Raw genomic sequence first — 16,868 nt, 5'->3', positions numbered from 1 at the left:
AAAGAAAGAAAGAAAGAAAGAAAATTATGCAATTTGCTGTGTCTTGCAATTGTGTGTTGCTGCTTTTGTACAGAATTAGTGGTAAAAACAGCAGCAATGCTCTCTGGATGCTGGGAGCAATTATGAACCATCTAAGTGAGATGCTTATCAGTGGCTGAAGCTTTTAGAGCTCACTCTATGTACAGTTGTAAGTAACTTGCTCTTGACCTTCAGTTACTTTAATTAAAGTGTATGGGGTTGGTCAGAAGTAATTATCCTGTTTGGAAAAGAGAGAGAAAAAAAGCACCTCAACAATTCTGGGTGGCAATAGATTTTAGAAACAACTTTGCCAATTTCTTATTGTATGTGTGCATCTCCCATAAAAGGATCAGATTGCAGTAGGTTAGAGTTATTGGTGGTGGTTACTTAATGGCAAACAATGGGATACAAACAGGGTTTATTGTAACCCAAGTCACCCTGTTCAGCAAGCAGCCTGGCTCAGGGCTCCAAATGCCTTGATGTGCAGTCTCCACAGTGCAGGCAGACACTCCTGAAGTTTTTTCTCTCTAAATGGTGAGTATACCATCCATGAATGGTACTTATAAATTAAATTACTATTTGGAACACAAATGAGCTAGCATCTCTCTTTTTTACTCCTTCCACTCACTGTTTCACTACCTTTTAAAAACAATCTCTCTGTTTCTTTAGAAAAACAAAAACAAAACAAACCAACCCAAAAAAACCCTCAAGCAATTATCTTTACCAACATAGCAAGAGGCTCTCAATGGGAGACCTGGGCAGAAAATCAGTGTTTTAAAAGAGTCTAAAACTCATTCAGACTCTGGGCTCATCGCAGAGCTCCCATGGTTTAGTCCTATGTTCAAATTGTAAGTGCCCTTCCAAAAGCTCTGCAAACAAATGAGCAACACAGTAATGGCTGGAAGCATCAAGCATGAATGCTCCCAGGGCTATTGCTACCATAGCCACTGTTCAGAAGCACACAGCAAGCAATCTTTACTTTCATTTCTCTAGCTCTGGATGACCCCAGAGCACTGCCTGGGTAGGGACTCTGGCTTTTCTATCCCATGACACTGACTCTCACACTCCTCAGAAATGAGGCGGGCTGTCCAAAAAGATAAGCAGAAACACTACATTTTTAAGTCTAGCAGTAGTCTGCCTGATTAGCCTGCCCCCCCAACAGCAACTCTAGCTAATTATTCTCTACAAAGACATCCTAGAAAGATGGGCTATTTATACTATAAGAAAATATCAGAAGAAAAATTGGGCGACTTGCTTTTTTAGGGCCCACTTTCCCTCTTATTACACACACTATGTCATTCTACCAGGGTTCTTACCATATAGAGGACAGTAAATAAAGATTATCATGAATTTGATCAAATGCTTCAGTGCCTCCTCTCCTGGCCTATGAATGCACTCATTACAAATCAGCTGAATGGCTCATTGATTCGCCAGGAGGACAAGCAGACATACCCAATCGCTCAGCCAAGCGGATGTAGACTGGGTCCACCCTACGCATGGTTTTCACCAGATCTTTTTTGCGGAATTTGATTTCTACTGTCCCTTCTGGCTCCAGAACCGATCCCCTGAATCAGAGAGAAAGAAGAAAAAACAAAACAGAAATAAGGCACTTTAAAGGAAGAAGACAGCAGAATGAGGCCAGTTATAATTTGTGGACCAGGAAATAGCTTCATTATGGTTTTGCCCACCCATGGTTCACAGACATCACCCCAGGGAGAAAAGCAGACATCAGAGAAGAGTCTGAGTGAGGTATGAGAAAGGCCTGGCAAAAAGCAATTAAAATAATTCTCATTACCACACCAGTCAACTTCCATCTCAAAGGGAGAAGAATACAGATTCCGCCACCTTTAGCTGATAACAGAGTGACAGCAATCACATTATTTTCCAGCGGGGGAAGAAAAAGATGCCGTAGGCACAATGGTAGGGAAACCACCTCTAGCACTCAGGCTGTACAATGAGGGGTCGATGCTGATTATCCTACACCAGAGCTGTCAGTCTGATGGCAGGACTCTGATCAGACACACTAGGCTTGGCCAAGCAGTAGGTAAAACACTGTCTCTGCTATGGAAACGAGCAAAGTGCAAGGTCTCAAGGTTACTTCTAGTGCACGCTGATGATGTTCTATCACCAGGAACTTTTCCCTAAACAACTTTTTTAAAAAAACATTTACAGCAGATGGGCTGGCTGCTTAGTTCAGTTGGTTAGAGCATAGTGCTGATAACACCAAGGTCCAGAATTGGATCCCTGTACCCACCAGCCACCAGAAAAAAAGAAAAAGAAAAAATTACAGCTAATGTTTACTTTGTACATGGCACTTAAGCGCTTACATATAAATCTTCACAAAAATCCTATGCCCAGTCTATATCCACTATGAGGTAGGGTACTATTATTATCCCCATTTTACAGATGAGAAAATTAAGGTACAGGAATTAAAAGATTTGGCTAAATCTACCAAGTTAATGATTTGAAATCAGACAGTCTGATTTCCAAAGTCTACACAGGAATTATCTTTGATCTGATATCAGATGAGGGGCTAGCTTAGGACTTAAAAATAATAAACCCCTAAGTGTAGAATGCTAGCCTAGTGATGTGACAGTAAAACTGCTGGACTCTCCTAAGCAGCTTTTGAAGTAGAAGGCTGAATATTTTGGGAAAAGAGAGAAGTGGGTGCTCTAATAAAATGATTAGATGTTAAGACTTTGAATGGAAAATGTCAAGGAAGTATGCTGTGAAGTTTACCTACTTAGGAAAGAGTTGAGAACGGATTATGAAAAGATGCTAGGTTTGAGCTGATCTGCTTTACTTAACTAGTTTTAGGTACCACCTCCCAACAAGCCCGGGGTTCTCCCTTGCAGTTTTTTTGGGTACTATAAACACTGTTGTCCAACCTCCTGGAATGCTAGAGTGAGACCCTGGACTCTAAACAAGAATGAAGCTTTGGTTTGGAATCACAGAATGTGGGTGCTGTGGTGCACCGTGGTGACCACCCAGCTCATTCTACAGAGAAGGAGAAGTAGCCCAGGGAGAGAAAAGACTACTCCAACTTTCTCAATAGTCAGTAGCAGAGCTGGGTGAAAATCCTAGAACTCCAAACTAACAATTCAGACCTTCTACTCCAACTTGCTTTAAGCTCCCCCTGCCACACACCTAAGGAAGAGATAGTGAATAGGCACATCTGAACAACAAATAGGAGGAGAGAATCTCTGAGTTAGGAGGTGCCTGGAATAGAGGACTTCATGGTAAATGAATCTGGGATAAGAGATTACATTGAGAAAAAGACATTCCAGCCCGGTTTCCCTCTCATGCTAGCAGATGCTATTTAGAAAGCCCATTTTTTTGACTTTGGAGTGTTTTAGGAATGGACAGATTCAAATAAAGTTGTCTTGGTTATAATGTTCTCCAGAAGGAAACCAATAGCTACAGCATCCCTAGAGGCAGTGAATGGAAATAAGGAAGGCACGCTACCTGCTTTCTCGGTCAGCATACATTTCCATGTGCCGGGGGTTGATGGTGGGGTCAATCACGACCCAGGAGCCACCTCGCAGCTCAGCCTGGGGAGGAATGTACACCATCACAGGCTGGGAGCACTCCCGTAAGCCATCCACAATGTAAGCACCGAACTTCAGCACTTGGTCATACATATCTATGGAGAATGAGACAAATTAGAAATCATGGAACTTATCCTACCCAAAGCAGTGTTTCCAAACATTGTTCACATCATGGCACACATGGAAAATAAAATTTGTATGGCACATTGTGGCTCATGAGGAAGCTGCTCATGGACAGAGGTGACAGGTCTAGGGGTTCCAGCCATCCCAGGTCCTATTTGGCTACGCTGAAGACTGAAGAGCAGTTCTCTACCTGTATTCCACTCAGCATTCCAGAAGATCTTCAAAACCACAAGACAGCAAAAGAGAAATGTATCATCTTTCACTAGATACAGTGTGCAAGCCCTCTAGATTGCATTTCCATTTTATATCCTCCCTGAATTTCTGCACTCAGGTTTCACCACATTAATTCACACTTGCTCTACAAACGCTGGGTATTTTTCATATCAATATGTGATCTCTGCCACTACATTAAGTTTTCTGAAGGAAGAAACAATTCTAGCTCTTTTCAATTTCTCTCATGGTACTTAGCATACGATGAGATCTTAAAATGTGCAGCTAATGGAAATGGATCCTTCAAAAATTTTGTCTTCGAAAACTATCTTTCATCTTTGTATCCCCATTGTCCTGCCCAGTGCCTGAAATATAGTTAATGATCAATAAACATCTGCTGGGCCGAGCCCGTGGCGCAATCGGGAGAGTGCAGCGCTGGGAGCGCAGCAGCGCTCCTGCTGCGGGTTTGGATCCTATATAGGGATGGCTGGTGCACTCACTGGCTGAGCGCGGTGCGGCCGGTCTCAAAAAAAACAAACAAACATCTGCTGAATGAAAGAATGAGCACATACACACTTTGGAAAGAATACAAGAAAGAAAAACAAACTAATTCTTTAACAGTTGCATTTTCATAGAGTACCAATCAGAGGAAATGAAAACATATATATAGGAAATATCACACAGCCACATAAGGAGAAGAGCCACCTCTTAATTCTTTTAAAGAGTACAGTTTATAATCCCCCAAAGGCCAGGAGCAGCCTGAAGAAAAGGACTCCTGGTGCATAAATAAAGTGAGTCCCTGGAAAGCTAGATCAGTTATTTATTTCCCAACTATATATGGACTCCTTCCTATTTGCCAGTTCATTGAAGTCTAATCATTGCTAAAGTTTTAGGTTTATGATTCCAGATGTTTAATGAGTACTTCAGTGGAGCCACAATGGATACCTTCTAACACCAAGTAACAGGTTCAACTGAGTTCAAACTTTCCTATCAAAAAGAGGATCTCATTTTGGAATAAATTGATTCTAGAAATCCAAGGCAAAAAAGCATTTTTCAGGAAGTTAAGAGCAAACCAAATAAAAATTGCTTTCATTGTAGTTACTGGCAAATTAAACTGCCACCTTCTCCAAAGTAAAAATGGCTCTATATACAAATCATCAGTCAGCACAGTTCACTGCAAGGCACATGCTTTTGTCCACTGCCCTAACCTGACTTGTCTGTGAAGACTTCAGAAATTCCAAGGTGCCCCAGGAAAGACTCCCTACTCTATGTGGAATGTGTATGGTCATATACTCTGTATATATGATCAGAGCGAAGACATTTATTCCTTTGTGAGGAAAGCAAAGACCAAAAAAATTTACTGCTAATTACACAACTGCAGTATGAAGAGCAGGGAATAAAGGACTTTAAGCACTTTACGCTAATTCTGTGGTTATGAAAATAATTGCTCAGTTCAAATTATTTTAACTAAATTAATTCTTTAGTGGGTATTTCAACCAGTGCTACATAATAAAATAATTGTGTAATTAGCAGTACATTTTTCAGTGCTGCCAAGAGTACAGTCTCAGAACAAGTCACAGAAAGGAGTGGCCCTCAACGGTATCATGCATAGATAAGAAATAGAAGGCACAGATAAAAGGAGAAAATAAAACAATAAAAGTACGAAAAGTCATTCTACCTGCAAAAGAAAAAAAAAAGTTAGAAGTAAATGAAGACAAAGTTTCCAGCCTCTTCACTCACTTCTATTTGTTAAAGATGTATCTACATGAAAATCTATGATTAACAGATTCAGCTCCCAAAAGAAGGGGGAGACTTTATTTAAAATGTATTTTCAGGGCCGGCCTGGTGACGCACTGGAGAAGTGCGCTGCTTGGGAGCACTGTGGCGCTCCCGCCGAGGGTTCGGATCCCATGTGGAGACTGGTTCCCACTCACTGGCTGAGCGAGGTGCGGGCGCAACACCGAGGGTTGCAATCCCGTTACCGGTCCCCAGTACGGGCGTGACACTGAGGGTTGCGATCCCGTTACCGGTCAGTAAAAAAGACAAAAAGGAAAAAAAAGTGTATTTTCGGGCAAGCCCATGGCGCACTCGGGAGAGTGCGGCGCTGGGAGCGCAGCAACGCTCCTGCCGCGGGTTCGGATCCTATATAGGAATGGCCGGTGCGCTTGCTGACTGAGCGCGGTACGGGCGACACCACACCAAGGGTTGCGATCCCCTTACCGGTCACGGAAAAAAAATAAATGTATTTTCACTCATTTAATTTAAAAAACCTTGATTTCATGGTATATGCAAACAGTTTGGAATGAAGATGAGTGTGTTTGCATTTTTTACTTTGGTGAAATGGACTTTGGTTCCTCTTTTTCATCATCATGGTTAGCTTGCTATGTACCAGGGAACATGATTACATATACACAAACACATAAATCATTTAGTCATCAGAATATCATATTATCCATATATCCAAGTTACAGGTGAGGCTTAGTTAAATGGCAAAGATAAGACCCAAATCCAGATCTTTTTGGCACTGAAGTCCACATTCTACTAGCTCATTCTTAACTCATCATCCTTACTGCTAAAAAAGAGAGCCTGAGGCTGAGGAAATCTGCTTTCCAACATCTAATAAATGTCTGAATAAAATAAAAACCAGAAAAGACTTGAACAAATGACTGAATATTTCTAAATGCTGCCTGGATTTCCTCTATGTTCAGAAATGTCAGAAATTGTACTGATGACACTACCAGCTACGTGAAGGATTTGGATCTACCTGCCAAATATCTTTAGGTCTCAGGACTGCAAGTAGAAAAGGGACATCAGGTTTCATTAAAGCTGACATGCTTGGGACCAACATAATGCCTCCATTTAACTTGGAACATCAACAGACCCAGAATCCACCATCAAAAGACCCAAAAAGTAGGCTATTAAAATATAAACAAACACATAAACTCTACAGTCAACAGGCTCATGCTGAATTGCAGCTGCAAAAATGCGAATCAAAACCACAGTGAGATACCACTCCATCCCTACTAGAATGGCTAAAATTGACAAAAGGGAAAATAACAAGCATAGTGAGGATGGGAGAAACTGGAACCCTCATACATTGTTGGTGGAAATATAAAATGGAGGGGCCGGCCTGTGGCTCACTCGGTAGAGTGCGGTGCTGATAACACCAAGGCCACGGGTTCGGATCCCATATAGGGATGGCCGGTTCGCTCACTGGCTGAGCGTGGTGCTGACAACACCAAGTCGAGGGTTAAGATCCCCTTACCGGTCATCTTTAAAAAAAAAAAAAAAAAAAAAAAAGAAAGGTAGGTTGAAACACTTGGCAACAATCTGACACAACTGTCTGAAATCCCTTCATATTTAAGAGAGAGCAAAAGAGTAGTAGGGCGGGGTTTATGCTAGAAATCAATCTAGGGAATTTTAAGGCTATGCATTAGCTGACTGTCAATTCTCAGACTCAGAAATATAACTAGGAATGGGATATACTGGTAAGTTCTTCACTGGAGAGGCAGGAGCTTGGAGTTTTCTAGCATTCTGAGCAAAGCACCTCTGTATGAATAGTGATTGCACATAGCCTTTGCAGTGTGTTCTCAGCACCCAGGCACCAACCCTGTCTAGGGCCTATATTGTTATACAATGTGGATAAAGCGTGACAGCCACATGTACCAAATAAGGGAGCAGGGTGGCAGAGTGTTTTCATAGGTGTCCGATACTCTCGAAACTGGAACAGATCTTACTGGCTTGGGGAAGATTATCTGTTAGAAGCTGAAGGTAAACATTAGGCATACACAAGCTGCATATACATAATGTCTCTCATGAGTTCATTATGGCCAGCTAACACTGTATTTCAACATCCAAGTAATCAGAGACTTTAAAATAGACTTTCATTCCAGTTAAAGTTTTCAATAAATGTTTTTTATTGTTATTTATAACCTGTCCCGGGAAAAAATAATAAGTATAACATGAAAAGCCAACTGAGAGTGACCCTGTAGCACCAGCAGTGAGGTAGCTTAATATCACTGGGATTTGCATCCTATCAAGCTATTCATGCTGAGGCTGGGACCCTGGTGCTAATTTCTAGTAAATTTCACGCTTGATGTCTCCCTGTTGTGGGTCATTGCCGGTTCGTCTAAATAAACTGCTTCCAAATGGCTCTTCCATCTAAATATTCAGCCAGTTTTTATAATTTAATTTTGCATTATGCTGAATAGCCTTCCGGCCAGATAGAGCTCATTGGAAAAAAAGCACCAATACCATCTCGACATGCCTTTATTTATTTATTTATATTTTTACTGCTCGAATTAGACCTCCTAGGCCGACTAGTAAAGAGTTTTTTTTTTTCCCTCCACTAATGTCAATTTTCAGCATAGCAAGAGCTGTCTCTAATCTTTTCCTACTCATTACACACAATTTTGGAGTCATTTTACCCACAGTGCAGTCGGCTCCTGGCTGTGTGTTTGTGTGCACTGAGGGATGGCATAATTGTTTATTTTCCCTCCCTGCATAATCCCCAGCCAGTACTGAAACCAAAACTGCAAACATCTCCCCAAGGGATGTGGAGAATGACAAGAAGCTCTCAGCTTAGGTCCTTTTACGTGAGATAATATGTAGGAAACATCCAGACCTGTATGTAAATACCAAAGATGTGTTCCTCCCCCTCCTACTTTCACGAGACTCTCTATCTTCCCCAAAGCTTATTTGTCTTGTGTGTAAATGAATGCATCAGCACCAAAATTCAGAAGATAGAATTGGCCCTGGTCTATATCAGGGTAAGAACTCATCTTCGACAAGGGGCAATGAGGAGGAGGGAATGGGCACTTATTGTTTAATGGGTACAAAGTTTATGTTAGGGATGATGAAAAAGTTTTGGGTATAGATAGTAGTGATGGTTATACAACACTGTGAATGTATTTAATGTCACCAGATTGTACGTTTACAAATGGTTAAATATTAGGTACATTTTACTACAATAAAAAAATAACTCTTTTGTGAGCTTTTCAAATTTCTTTTTACAATAACCAAGGACATCCCCAAAACAAAGGGGAAGTAGATGGACAATACCTTTTTCAGGAAGCTTGATACTCTATTTTAGGAATATCCTAGTAGATCTGGTTCTGGTCCTTGGCTCTAAAATCAGCTAACTGTACTACAGTAAGACAGTTTTACATTCCTCTCCCAACTCTGTCCTTTTTAGCTGAATGATCTTGGGAAATTTACTTAACCTAAACCTCAATTTATGTAAAATAAGGATAACAATATAACCTACCCCTTAAAGCTGCTTGTTGTGATGATTATGTATGATAATACATGTAAAATGGTTAGCACAGTTTCTGGTGAAAAGAGCTCAATGAATCTTAATTGTTGTTGTTATTGTTAGAGGGCTAGCAGCCAATCTGGGCCTGGGCCTGAGCCAAAATATGTAGCAGAATTGAAGCTTTTCCTAGAAGTGGCACATGAGGAAACTTCTGAACTCTAAACTCTCAGTAGGATAAAATAGCCAGGATGACTCACTCCTAAATTGCAACTCAGAAAATATCTCAGAGGGACCATAATCCCTATAAGGTTAGGATGATGGATTGTCAGACATGCACAGGCTCTGCCGAATCTAAACCCTTCCTCCCTCTGCCACAACGTGCCCAGTAATCAGAGATACCCCTCCAGCCCAGAGCCAGGCCAATCACCTTTCATCCCACCAGAGAAGCCCCTCCAGTTGGCAAAGACCATCAGAGGCAGCCTTTCCCGGTTGAAGTCCTTGATAGCCTGATAGGTCTTAAACGCAGAGTCTGGGAACCACACCTGGCGGGCGCAACACTGAGGGTTGCGATCCGTTGCCGGTCACAAAAAAAGACAAAAAAAAAAGGAAAAGAAAAACAAAACTGAAAACTCAAGATCAAACCAAACAAAAACTGTTGTTCATCAAGACCAACTTTGAAGTAAAATGTAAGAAAGGGTCCTGGATCTTTGACTACTATTGTTAAATACTTTTCTTTATAAGTCGTGATTATACCACCACTTTTTAGTCAAAAGCGAGAACCTAACTGACTCTGATGGAAGAATGTACTCCTAGGAACCCTTATTCTAGGCTTCTCAAAGGCAACTTTAAATGAGTTAATTACATTTCCCCTCAAAGCAAGCCAACTATACATAGTCTCCAAGTCGTCTTACCTCTGTGCTTAGTATGGCTTCTTCTGTACTGTGATTAATCAACAGACACTTGATGTGACATCGCTGAACAGCCTCCTCCCAGGATTCCCTGATCCCTCACTTTCTGGATGGTGTCAGGATGTGTAAATGTAATCCACCCTTTTAAAAATGATGGACTGTGGTGTTCACGCTTGGCGTTAAGACACACTTCATTATTAATTCTAGCTGTAGCACTCCTGCATGCATGCTCAGAGAATCTGTGCAATGTCAGAGAACTTCAGCAGTGTCTCAGCTGCCTTTCTGTAAGACCATCTTGCCAACAAAAGGAGACTGTCTTCTAGCATCAACAAGACCACTGTAAGGGCCGGTCCGTGGCTCACTTGGGAGAACGTGGTGCTGATAACACCAAGACCACGGGTTTGGAACCCATATAGGGATGTCTGGTTAGCTTACTTGGGAGAGAGTGGTGCTGACAACACCAAGTCAAGGATTAAGATCCCCTTACCAGTCATCTTTAAAAAAAAAAAAAAAGACCACTGTAAAGGCCCATTTAATTGTTTAGGCAGATTTAGCTTGTAGTCCAGCTAGAGTCATCTTACAAGTAAGCACATGATGGTCTGAAATTACTCAAGGCTGCTGATGCCCTTCCCTCTAAAATTGGTGGTTTGCAGTGCTCCCAATATATCCACAGGCACTGCAGAAGGGAAACAAGCTCTAACCACAGGTGCACAGTGTACTCGAAGGTGACCTACCTTGGCTTCAGAATCCAGGTTTGCAGGATCAGCTGGGATACTTAGTTCTACTGTTCGGGTTTCTACGGCAACTACTCCCACAGGTATTCCTCCTAGCCTGATAAAAAATGAGCCACATAAGAACCCAATGTATATCAGCATTACAGCTAGTCATTTATTTTTCAATCCAATATCAAAACATTGGGGGGAAGCTGGAAACAAAAACAGAGAGCAGAGGGAAATCTGACTCTTCTAGAAATTAAATGTGGGACTGTACAGATTTGGAATTTACTCTGTAAATATGGTGGGAAACCACCCTCAGAATCACTCTTATTCAAAAATGCCCCAACAGAGGATAAATTCAAACCAAGAGTTGTAGTTGGGGAACCTCTGTATTTAGACTCAACATCCTAGTATGCTCACACACACACATACCTACTTCTGTGGTTGCCAAATGAAACTTCTCAGTTCACTCTAGAGCATCTCTTTGGTGAAGATGGTGGGAAATGCTCTGAAAGGCAGTAGGAACCTGAAACTTTCAGTAACTTTTAATGAGTGCTGGCCTTGGAGGAACAGAGCTATAGTTTTCTATGGAATATTAATAATGTGGTTCCAGATTAGATTTGAGGGTACAGTAGGTCTTACACTGGGCATGTGAGGATGGGGTATGTGGAGGTGTGTTATGAGTATAATGAAAAATATGTGCCAAGAGTAGGAAAGTGGTTAAACAAGCTCTTAACTTTCTCTTTCATTGGAAAAGAGCAATGGGACAGGAATAATTTTCAGTAGTAATCAGTGAAATCTTTATCAGAAGTATATACTTAATCTCAAAGCTATATTAATTTCAGAAACTGTTCAGAGGCTCACAGCCTCTGCATCTATACTACATGACACAATCCCAACTTGGTCCTCATAAAGATTTCCTAGAAAAATTCTCAGAAAGAAACATGCAAGGTATAGGCTGAGTCCTTACTCTGGAAAATGTGATTCAATCTTCATTCTCTCTGTTGCGTTCCGTAGGGTTGGGGATGAGATGTGTTATAGTTTCTCATTCCCCACAGTATCTCCATAACAAACTTTTCCATGAAGGATGGTCTTTGGTTGTTACATAGGCTACTGGAAATGGATTCCTGTCATCACAAGAGGCCTGACAAGGGCCTGAGTGGAGACCACCTACCCCCTTGTCAACTACCGGCACTGAATCAGAATCAAAAGCCCTCTAGACAATGAGACAATGAGCAGGAGGTACACAGGAGGGTTTAGAAATATTTCTGTTCACAATGATTAACAATCCAACTGGAAACTTGTAATTGCAAAAGCCATCCTAAATCGGTAACTTATAACTTATATATTAGGGCCCATGTGACCTAATAAAGAACATCTTTATCCGAGTATTACAGTTATTTATTGAACTTGAAAACAGCTCAGAACAACTTCTGTTTTCTATTATACTTCGTATAAATTTTATCAGGCTAGCACATGAAGATGCTACATCTTGTTTTATAGTGTGTCCCTGGACAAGGTGCCATGGAATAATAAAAGACAATTTACAGCCAATAGCACACATATTCCAAACATACATACCAAAGATGAGTTTTGGCAGCACTTACAGTAACAATCCCAGAAGAATACATTTATATTTATTTCTCGAAATACCATTGCTTTTGAAAGAAGCTAGATCCATTTGTGTTTTATATACTTGTAAGCATGTGTATGTGTTTGGAGTAAGAAGCCCAGAACTCATCACACGGAAAGAAAGCAAGAAGTCAGAGCGAGTGTTGCAATAAACAATGGCAGAGCTAGCCAAAGCCAAGCTTGACTGATCTTGGTCACAGAACAATCCCTATTTTTCCAATGATAAGTGTAAAGTATTATTTTCTTATTTCCCATGGGAGGATCTTAAAGACCTTAACAAAGGTTTGGCTCTGTGAGGCTTAAAACCTGTCATGTTTCATACAGATAGGAAAACTGAAGCAGAATAGATAAGAGGCAAATTCTCAAAAAAGTTGGTCCTAGTGTGAAATAAGTACTCTCTATAACAAGCCGATAAGTCCTGGGTAGGAGGGTTCTCACTCCAGTGCACCCCCCACCTCCACCTCCCCAGTGGGAATTTTACCAGGCATAGAGAATAATTCTCATTGGGACCCAGAATCCTGGGGTGAGGTAAAAGACCTGAGACTCAAAAGAAAACAGGTAGCTAGTCTCTGTTAGTTTCAGTGTGAGCAGACTCCAGACCTGACTCCTATTCAAGAGTCACAGTGGAAGACTGTCTATGGGATTTGCCATCTTATAGCTCCTTGTCACTAGCAACATGAAGTGTGCTGACCTGCTGCACTGAGAGAACCACAAAGCCTAGAATTATTTGCAAGGCTAGAATCTAAATCTCAACCCCATATGGCACGTCTGAGAATCTTGAGCAGGTGCCGCTTTTCACCAAGATAAGGAAAACTTATTGCCCCTGAGAGAAAGGTGAGCTCCAGATGCAGGTCCCCGAGGCAGCATGTCTCTGCAGTGCAGAACTAGATTAAGATCAACCTTGGCAGGTGCTTGTTATAGTGAGTGCTACAGATTATTTCATGCAGAGCTTGCTATTGAGTGAAGCACTTCTTAAGAGTGCGTATTAAAATTTAATAGAAACTTCAATTTCCTACTTGAAAAATATGGGTATCCCATCAACCTATTCCAGCTCATTCTACTCACTCCTGCTTTAGGTAAACTTTTGCGGGGTGGGAGCGCAGGCAATTCAAATCTGATTATAATCCAATATAGTACATTTATCACTTAAATAATCTCAATGCCGTGGGGGAACTTCTCTCAGGTTACATAGAAAGCATATTAGTCTCTGATTCACTTGTCACTGACTCCTGAAAAAAAATGGTCTTTGGGGGAGGGGAAGTTATTGGTGAGCTATGGCTATTCTAGTTGAGTTTTATAGAATTCAAAGAATTTTTCTTGCAACATTATCAAAAGGAAATGTCAAAAACCAGCCTTCAGATTAAATGCATCATTGAAGTAACACACTAAATGCCTACTGGGAACCACCACTCTAGTTGTACTGACTTGGGCATGGCAATAATCTGGAAAGTTCAGACAAAGAGAGCATTATTGGTAAAAATCTATACAGTCATGGCCCTTTCCTTTCTTATTTTTAGTTGGGAGGGAAAAGAGCTTCCAAAGCAAAAGAGATCTTACCTGGCTCTACCAACCACCACAGTCTGTGCCCAGGGCTGCATAATCTCTGAGAAAGATCCATAGTCAAAAAATCCACTCAACCACTGACCTTTTTGGGCTATAAAAGGAATATAAAGAAAACAAAGAGAGAATAAAGACAGTCAATCCATTGACAATGCACTGGAACTGTGATTTTTTTTTTTTTTTTTTTCTTGCGACTGGCCCATGTGGGGATCTGAACCCTTGACCTTGGTGTTTGTTCTCAGCACCACGTTCTCCCAAAGGACCAGACTGACCAGCCCTGGAACTGATGAATTTAAGGTGGGATTTGGGGGATTATTTTGGGAAGTTTGTTGTTTTAAACCATATTATAACAGATGGAAGCATTAGGCAGTTGAATGTTCATCTGCCTTCAGACATCATCTCCTATTTCTTTTGCTAGTCTGCATAAAAACACTCATTTATCAGCAAAAGCATCATTTATTGTTAAACGATGGGGTTCAGCTAGCAGAGTTTGCATGCTTTTAAATAAATAACTTGGTTTTTTTCAAGACACCACAAGCATTTGTTAAAAGGCAGCCAAGTCATTAAAGATATTTTCAAAATGTCTATTTCTATTTTAAAACTTGCCTTACAATTTTGTTTGATTCTACTAATTTTCTTTTAATGGAAAGCTAAAGACAGCCAAATGATAAGTATTAATGAGGACCCAAATTTGAGGACGTGATAAGGGACTCAGTTTCTCTACTAGAAAAGCAACAAGATATTTCCACTTTATTTACAGTTTACCAAGTATAATCTTTCTATAAGAAGGGGCCATGACCACATACTTTTGACAGAGAGCAAAAATATAATGGTTAGGATGGACATACTTAATGCCATTAACCTCCCTTACACACAGAATTTCCTTCACTGACAAGACATATCATTCTAGTTTAAGAAAAAAATTTTGTTCCACAGGTATGAATGTTTGACCAAGGCCTCATAAAAGCTTCTGCAAATAACTGTTTCTTAGTTTGTCCTCTCAGCCAACAGTTTCTCTGTAATTCCTCTAATTTGAACATGGCCCTCCAACCCCTAAAAACCCAAGTCCAAAACCAATTAAAAGTGGAGATCTGAGCAAGCTAACCTCTGCTGACTTAAACAGGATGGGGAGTGTTTTATCAAGACTAAACTTGTAATTACTGTGTTCTACATTCCTTGCTTCTGTGGCCCCAGTGTAAAATGTGATCATCCATTTCAAAATTATCTCTCTATCATGAGCCCAAAGCCGATCGTTTAGATTCTGGTCTCGTGTTGGGCTTCAGTTTGAAGAATATCACAGCACTATCTCCTCTAATAAATGACTTTAACTTTTCACCTAGAAGATATCTGCTTTAACTTATCACAGGGAATCATCTGCTTTCTTTAACGCTTCCACTAAATTAAAATCTGAAGTCATTCGATTTGGGAGTGAGTGTTAGCTGCACACAGACAGCAGGATGAATTACTAGGAAGTAGATGAAAAAATATTATCCAAAAAACAGAAAACTTAGTTTATCACAAATTTCATTTTATTCTGTGGATCTCATTAATAATGGCCAGGATAATGCCCACCTACACAGTCACTTCTGTTTATCCCATGAAAGAGGGGCTCAAATTTTGATGAAGGTTCTAAACCAAATTTCTAGGTCCATCAGGATGCTGAAATTTTAACATTATATGCTTGGATCATTTTATGATTCTTACTTCAATAACAATAATTTGGAACTACAGAATTAATTTTGAAATGGAAATGTTTTCTTCTTTAAAAACTTCTCCTTAACAACCACAACTTTTTATTTTTGAAGTTCTTACAACACGAAAATGGAGGGGACACATCTGGGTGGGAGGGGGGAGAGGGAGGAGGGAGGGAGGTTTCGGTGATGGGACACAATAACTAACTACATTGTATATTGACCAAAAAAAAAAAAAAAAAATTCTCCTGCCTTATATGTTGATTAGTGGAGGGAGGAGTCATTGGCTATTGTAGTTGGGCTTCACTGTCCCTGAAGAGTAGGTCATGTTCAGTTCAGAGGTAGAACTTAGAAGCCATTTAAGATGACTCCCATATTTCCCAGGAGAACACTCACTGAGTCTTATTCTGAATTGAAAAAGCAAAGAGGCCTACTTCATTCCCAGAAAAATCCTAGATTTTAAGGCTGATAAGAATCTTAGGCTCATTGTTCTTATCGTAATCATGGTATAAAAATAAGAGGTAGGGGGCTTGCTGATTAGCTCAGTTGGTTAGAGTGTGGTGTTATAACAGCAAGGTCAGGGGTTTGGATCCCTGGACAAGCCAGCTGCTTCCCCCCTCAAAAAAAAAGAGGTAAGGAGAAGATAAGTATGGTGATTTTTCTGGCTCTGTAAGAAAAATTATTTAGTTTTATTAAGATTAACATGACAAGGCATTGAAGTCATGTAAAATTATAAATTAAAATCAACATTTTTCTGGTGTTTTTTCTTTTTTTTTTCTGGTGGCTGGACCAGAGGGATCGAACCCCGGATGGTGATTTTTTTTTTTTTTTTTTTTTGGTGGCTGACCAGTCTGCAAGTCCAAACCCTTGACCTTGGTGTTTTAACACCGTGCTCTAACCAAATAAGCTAACCGGCCAGCCCTGGATGGTAATTTTCTATAATACCTAAAGTTGGGCTACAGATGAAACCCCAGCTCCTAAGTAATAGCTGTGTGATCTTGCACAAATCACTCAACTTCTCTGAGCTTGTAAAATGGTTATTTCTCAGAGGTAGTAAGCTCAAATAAGATAATATATGTGAAAGTGCTTTATAGTCCCACCTGGCTTAGAGAAGGTACTGTACCCACAAGAGTTTATTGTCTTCTTTTTCTTTCAGCAATCATGACTCTTAAATTTAATAAAATATTTTCTGCAACCCATTCTTCTTT

General features: G+C 40.4%; 1 protein-coding gene across 1 annotated transcript in view; it reads right to left on the bottom strand.

The window, feature by feature from the left end:
* The window catches only part of LOC103588185 (acetyl-CoA carboxylase 1-like), a 154,415-nt gene that overhangs the window by 24,606 nt on the left and 112,941 nt on the right, over nucleotides 1–16,868 (bottom strand). Inside the window, exons 11-15 of the mRNA XM_008569806.1 lie at nucleotides 13,967–14,063; nucleotides 10,796–10,892; nucleotides 9,581–9,710; nucleotides 3,484–3,661; nucleotides 1,471–1,583 (exon numbers count right to left, since the gene is read on the bottom strand). Coding sequence (XP_008568028.1) covers nucleotides 1,471–1,583; nucleotides 3,484–3,661; nucleotides 9,581–9,710; nucleotides 10,796–10,892; nucleotides 13,967–14,063 — 615 coding nt within the window. The remainder of the gene's footprint in view (nucleotides 1–1,470; nucleotides 1,584–3,483; nucleotides 3,662–9,580; nucleotides 9,711–10,795; nucleotides 10,893–13,966; nucleotides 14,064–16,868) is intronic.

Source organism: Galeopterus variegatus, unplaced genomic scaffold, assembly GCF_000696425.1.
Source record: "Galeopterus variegatus unplaced genomic scaffold, G_variegatus-3.0.2 Scaffold531, whole genome shotgun sequence".
Taxonomy (NCBI): domain Eukaryota; kingdom Metazoa; phylum Chordata; class Mammalia; order Dermoptera; family Cynocephalidae; genus Galeopterus; species Galeopterus variegatus.
Note: the sequence above shows the minus strand (reverse complement) of the source record. Positions and strands in the feature narration are given on the sequence as shown.